This window comes from Apteryx rowi, unplaced genomic scaffold (assembly GCF_003343035.1).
Source record: "Apteryx rowi isolate R43461 unplaced genomic scaffold, aptRow1 scaffold_225, whole genome shotgun sequence".
NCBI lineage: Eukaryota > Metazoa > Chordata > Aves > Apterygiformes > Apterygidae > Apteryx > Apteryx rowi.
In genome coordinates, this window is record NW_020448586.1 from 1,283,332 (window position 1) to 1,289,331 (window position 6,000).

General features: G+C 56.3%; 1 protein-coding gene across 1 annotated transcript in view; it reads left to right on the forward strand.

Moving 5' to 3' along the window:
* The window catches only part of RAB11FIP3 (RAB11 family interacting protein 3), a 74,153-nt gene extending 68,835 nt beyond the window's left edge, over nucleotides 1-5,318 (forward strand). The window contains exons 13-16 of the mRNA XM_026065229.1: nucleotides 1,253-1,390; nucleotides 2,385-2,540; nucleotides 3,288-3,428; nucleotides 4,582-5,318. Coding sequence (XP_025921014.1) covers nucleotides 1,253-1,390; nucleotides 2,385-2,540; nucleotides 3,288-3,428; nucleotides 4,582-4,695 — 549 coding nt within the window. The 3' untranslated portion in view covers nucleotides 4,696-5,318. The remainder of the gene's footprint in view (nucleotides 1-1,252; nucleotides 1,391-2,384; nucleotides 2,541-3,287; nucleotides 3,429-4,581) is intronic.
* The last annotated feature ends 682 nt before the right edge of the window (nucleotides 5,319-6,000 follow it).

The window sequence follows — 6,000 nt, forward strand, 5'->3', positions numbered from 1 at the left end:
CTGGGGTATCTCCGAGATCCTCTCCCTTCTCCTTGCACCCGGGATTCAGGCCTAGGCATCTGTTAACGGGGCCAGGGTGGGAGGCTCGCCAGGATAACACAGTCCCCATAGAGCTGGACAAGATCGTTGTTTTTTGGAGAGAGTGGAGGGGGGAGCAGATATAACATCTGGTACAGAGGTGATACATTATCACATGGCTGTTCAAGCTTCTGGCAAATTTAAGATTAAAATTTAAGTGAAATCAAATCTCCGTCCTGCCCAGCCTAAGGCCCTCAAGTATTTCATCCATTCATAGCCTCTGCGCCTGCAGGAGACCATGGTCAGCCCAGCCTCCCGCCTGACACAGCCGTACAGCCTCATCTGTCAGGACCTTGTAAGCAAAGCATGTTGAGACTGTGGGTGTGAAAAGCCCTATACAAGTAAATGGAAATGCCCAGGTTCCGGCACTGGGCTTGAGAGGCAGCGTGGAGTCTGAGGACATGTTTCTTGCCTAGGTGTGTTCAGCCATGTGAAGTTTGTTTCGGTCCTTCGTCCCTCTGCAGAGCAGTGCTGCTTTTCTCCACGGTTAATGTGGTTAATGAGCAGTGAGAGATGCAGTTACTGCTCCTCCCTGCTGAGAAGTGAAACCCCTGCTGATTAAACTGATATCTTGCCTGTTGTCTGAAATGGCGATTTTTTTGTTAATATTGCATATCGTGCTCGTGTAGTGCTATTGGCGCTGCGCTCCATGGTCCAGAGCACCCAAGACACAGCACCTAGCTGGGGAGCTGGAGCTCTCCTTCAGAGCTGTTTCTGGCCTCTTCATGGCATGGGCCATCGGGCACCAGTGTTGTCTGGTGTCTCTTTGGTGGTGTTGGCTTTTAGAAAGGTTTGTGTTTGAGGGGGGGTAGCCCCCACATTGGCCCTTGGCCCCTTCCTGCCCAAGCAGTGTCCCACACCAGCACCAAGCTGCCCAGAAGGCTGCACAAGTGCAGGTGTTTGCCTGTGTGGGGATCACTGCTGGATTTGTTCTTGATCATCTCTTACTATCTTACTCTCTAATGGTGCTATTTTGGTGTGTGGCTCTTACTGCTGCCAAAGCACTGAAGCCCTCAGACAGCAAATGAAATCACAGCAGGCAAAGCACCAAACACGTCAGCGAGAAGAGCATTTCCTGCGGTGCTCGGCGTGTGCAGCGTCCTTGAGCAAATAGGAGGAGTCCTGGCAGTGCGGGAGACGGGCCTTGTGACTGTTGTGCTTCGTGTCATTACAGGAGAAGCAGAAGTTGCTGGATGAGATCGAAGACCTCACCGTCCAGCTCACAGAGGAGCAGGAGAACAAGAGGAAGATGGGGGACAAGCTGAACCAGGAGAGACACCAGTTTCAGAAGGAGAAGGAGTCTACGCAGGAGGTGAGTAGTGTACGGGTGCTCCTTCCGCCTGTCGCAAGCTGCCCGGCTGGTCCACCCAAGCAGGGGTGCCGCACACCCAGCCTGGGAGGAGCCGGCCTCGCTGGCCTCTCCAGAGGTAGGTACAGCTCGGCCATGTGGTCCTGCCGGGGCAGGCAGAGTACAGCACCTTCAGTGAGTAACATCTGTCACTTCTCGCTTTTGCCTGCGTTAAAATTCAACCGAGCGTGTGTGCCCGCATCTGCGAACGCAGGCAGGCGGTGCCTTCCTGGCCTGTTCCCCGCAGGGCCTGTCGCTCCCCTGCTCAGAGGAGCCGTGGCAGAAGCACAGGGATGATGGTGTGCGGCGCTGGCAAGCGTTAGCAGAGGAGGGGGTAGGGGTGCGAGGCCGCTTGGGCGAGAGCTTGCCGTGCTTAGCGGCAGCAGGAGCTCGTGTGCCGGCAGAGCTCCCAGCTCCTGTGTGCTGGGGGGGCAGGAGGCACAGATACCCCTTCCAGGGGCCCGTGTGGCTGCTAATTCCAGCTAGAGGCTCAAACAGTGCTTGCCGTTGCAGTAGGAAAGGAAGTTTAGGCCTCAAAAGGGAAATCAGAGTCGTCTTTGAGGCTGAGAGCGCCCAGCTGTGACAGGCATTCGTGGCACTTCTTCCCTGGCCAAGGCTTCCCGTTGTGGCAGGAGGGAGATCAGAGCCGGGGGAGCTGCCAGAGCAAACGCCCGCGTTGCTAGGAGGTCCTCTGCCTCCTGCTGCTGACTTGGAGCCAGCATCTTTGCTGCTCCGACAGAGTCCTTCCGGGGACTGGGGCTGCTTTCGCGTTTTTAAGTAGCTCCCCCGCCCCTGTTTGCTGGGGAAGAGGAGAAGCCGTGTGCCTTCCAGAATGGGTCTGTTAATCCTGCCGCAGCGATCAAACAACAATTTGTTGCACCAGCAGTGACCACTGCGAGCTGTCGGACTTGCAGGGGATGCGGTGCTCAGACAGTTGTCCTCTTCCTTTGTGCTTCAGCTCATCGAGGACCTCAGGAAGCAGCTCGAGCACTTGCAACTCTTCAAACTGGAAGCCGAGCAGCGAAGAGGCAGGAGCAGCAGCATGGGGCTCCAGGAGTACAACAGCAGGACACGGGAGACGGAGCTGGAGCAAGAGATCAAGCAGCTTAAGCAGGTGTCTGGGGCTGGGCAGGGAGGGAAACTTATTGGCTGCTTGACTTGCAAAATGGGATGCAGATTCCCTGACGGACCCAGGACTGCTGCCCCTGTGCGTTGTTCAGCCTCCCCAAGTGCTGGCACTGGATTTGACAGCCCAGTGCCTGCCCCAGCAGTACCACAGCAAGCGCTGGGGGTACGGGAAGCGGGGCAAGCATGCGTGTTCCCTTCGGTCTTCCCAGCTGCTGGCATGTGAGGGGGATGGCTCCTACTGCTGAGGCTTTGCCCTGGGGAGGACGAGTGGAGCAGGAAGGTACCTGGCACGAGTTCTGCCCTAGTCATGGCTACTAAGGGCTTCTGGCCTGAAAGCTGCTTGTGGGTTGGTCGTGTCTTCTGCAGCCTTCACGAGCAGATCAGGCCATGTAAGGCTCCTGTGCAGGAGTCTTGTTTCTGTAGCTGGCTGTGCAGGCCCTTGGGCCCCTGTCCTGGGACAGGAGAGGTCGCTTTTTTCTTCTAAAGGATGTCATGTTTCTAGAGCCTCTTGAGATCTTGGTGTCCTCTGGATCTCTCTAGGCCATCCCATGTCTCTAGAGGTTCTCAAGGCTCTGCAAAGTTGGACTCTATTCCAGTTATTCCTACTGCTCTGTTAGCTGCTTGCGTGGAACAAGAGCCTCTGCCTTCCCCAGCCATGCAGTCAGGGTTGAGCGATCTGCTCCAGGGGCGCCACGTGCTTTGGCAGCATCTGACAAACGTCTGTTGTGAACAGGATAACAGGAACCTGAAGGAGCAGAACGATGAACTGAATGGGCAGATCATTAACTTGAGCATCCAGGGAGCCAAGAACCTCTTCTCAGCCTCCTTTTCGGAGTCCTTGGCTGCAGAGATCAGCTCCGTCTCCAGAGACGAGGTACTTGCTGCAAGGGAATTGCTTACTTCAAACCGCATTTTCTCTGGGGTGCCTGGTGTGTTTAATCTCCTCTCAAGATACAGAGGGCCTGGGAGGAGCCCTGTCTGTAGTACAGCTCACTCCCAAAAGTCACTTGAAGGCTGTCATGAGCAAAGAAATATCCATGCAACTTTTTAAAAAGTTTTCAGGACAGTCCCCATTTCTGGGAGTGGAGGAAGCTGTGCCCTTCCAGTTTGCTGGTAGTGCCCTCGTTGGAGGGCCACGTGTCATTGCCCTTTGCCCGCCCTGTGACAGTGTTCCTCTTCCTGGGACAGTTCAGAGAGCATGGTGTGTGTGTGTGTGTTTAGTTGTGATCTATCCCAGGGATATTGGTTCCTACCTCCTCCTCTGGCACATGCTCTCCCTGCTCCAGTAGCTGTATTCTGGATACTGGTGTGAGAGCATAAGTATCAGAATTAAATCTTTAGGATCAAGAGAAATGTGTTGGGAAAATGCAGATGGATATTTGGGGGGCCAGAGGGAGACGTGGTGTGCCCTGCTTTCTCCGGGGTCCCATCTGGCTGAGAACTTGAGGAAGGACAGGAGAGTTAAGGAACTGGACCAGCAGCTGAGGGCATCTCCTCATGCTGTTGGACCAGAGTCCCCTCAAGGGAAGGGAAAGGCTGGGGTGAGCTTCAGAGGTGCCATAACGTGCTCTTCTAACAGCAGGAGTCTGGGACCTGTGCTCAGCCTGCTGTGCCTTCGGCCCAGGGCAGGCCTCTGGCTTTTGCGTCTGAGCCCCCAAATGCGTGGTGTGGCCCCTGGAGTGTTGGCTTTGGAAAGCTTGGGATATAGGAGCATCTGTTGTGGGGAGACTAGTTGGAGCCGAGAGATTTGTCGGACAGAAGCAGGGAGTTAGTCTGAGCGTTAAGAAGCCTGCAAGACGCAGTGCAGTCCCACCAGTCACTCCCTGAAGTGCTGTCGTGCCTGATGAGGAACAGTCCAAGCTAGAATGAAGAAGAGGGAAATCTCTTCAGTCTAACATGTCTTTGTGTGCTGGCCATGGCCCCTGCTGCCATGGGTGCAATTCAGTGCACTGAGCAGCAAGAAAATGTTTCTGTCCCTGGGCAGTGGCAGTTGGTGACCACTTATTGCCTTTCTCTCCCACTTGCAGCTCATGGAAGCAATTCAAAAGCAAGAGGAGATCAACTTCCGCCTGCAGGATTACATCGACAGGATCATCGTGGCCATCATGGAGACAAACCCCTCCATCCTGGAAGTGAAGTAAGGGCGGCCAAGAGCCGTGGGTTGCGCGCTCTTCGTTGGGTTTGGATTTGGTGCTCTGAGAGGAAAAAGAGGACTCGAAACGTCTTTGCTCTTGATGAAGGCACAAGGAAGCATCTCGTCAGATTGATGGGTCAGTTATCCAGTGGACCAGGGAAAAAGAAAAACAGCAGTGACGCTTTGTTGTCTGACCCTGTTATTTTGAAACCCTTCTGCCTTTGGAGGGTGAAAGGGAACCTGGAGAAGAAACGGAGGCAACGGACAGCGGAGGAAGGACCTGTATTGTCCCCGCTAGCAGTAAAGCTGGCAAGTGGCTGCGCACGGGAACTGTCCCTACTGCGAGCGTCAGAGCCTCTGACGCACAGGGCATGAACAGGAGCTTGCCGACGCCAGGGCTGTAAGCCGAGGGTTTCTCTGAACCGTAGGATAAAGGGATGGAGAAAGAAGCGGTGGAGCTGACGTTTTCCCTTGCTGCCCTGTCCAGCCCAAGTATCTGCTTTGCCAAAGTGTCCGTGACACACTCACTCACTGGGGCAGGCCTAGGAAAGAGGGAAACCTGTCCTGGACTTGTAGAATTTTTTTTATTAACTTAATGCGAGTTTGTTCATCCAGCTGGCACAGTTAATGCTTGCCCTGCCGCTTCTGCTTGGGAAGGGGGTTGCGTGCAGAGAGCTAGCTGGCTTCTCTCTCGCTCGCTGCTGGAAGGAAGAGGCAGGCGAGCGGCCTTCTCTGGGACAGGGCGTCAGTGCAGCTTGTCACCTGCCTCCTTATTTATTTTCGCTGTCTGTGGCTCACTACCCTCGGCACACCGTCGCGTTCGCAGCTCTGCTGTGCGGCTCAGCAGAGCGGCGAGCAGCCCTCCGCCCCGCTCCCAGCTCCCCTGCTGCCTGTCGTGAGCTCCCAAGGGGTCCGTGCGTTCCCCGTTGAGCCGGGGACCTGGCTTGAGCTTGCAGGGCAGTAGCTTAGGGGGGCAGCTGTGCCCCTCTGCCGCAGCCGTAGATGCACCGGTGCTGTCTTTCCAGCCTGCAGGGGCTGGAGGAAAGGCTGTGACTTTTCAACTTGCACTGGAGGCTGGTCCTGGCCAGCTCTCCCCACCCCACCTTGGCTGGTCCACGCGGTGTCCGAGGGCAGCTGGGGCCAGGCCTGGCGGCCCCCGGGCAAGCCGGAGCGGAGAGGGCTGCCGCTCTCCGCGTTGCCTCCCGGGGCCGGCCGGTGGCCCTGCGTCGGCCCCGCAGCCTGGGGACGGTGTCACGCGGCTGGCGGGCCACCAGCTCGGAGCAGGGCTCTGCTGGTGATAGCTGCAGTCCTG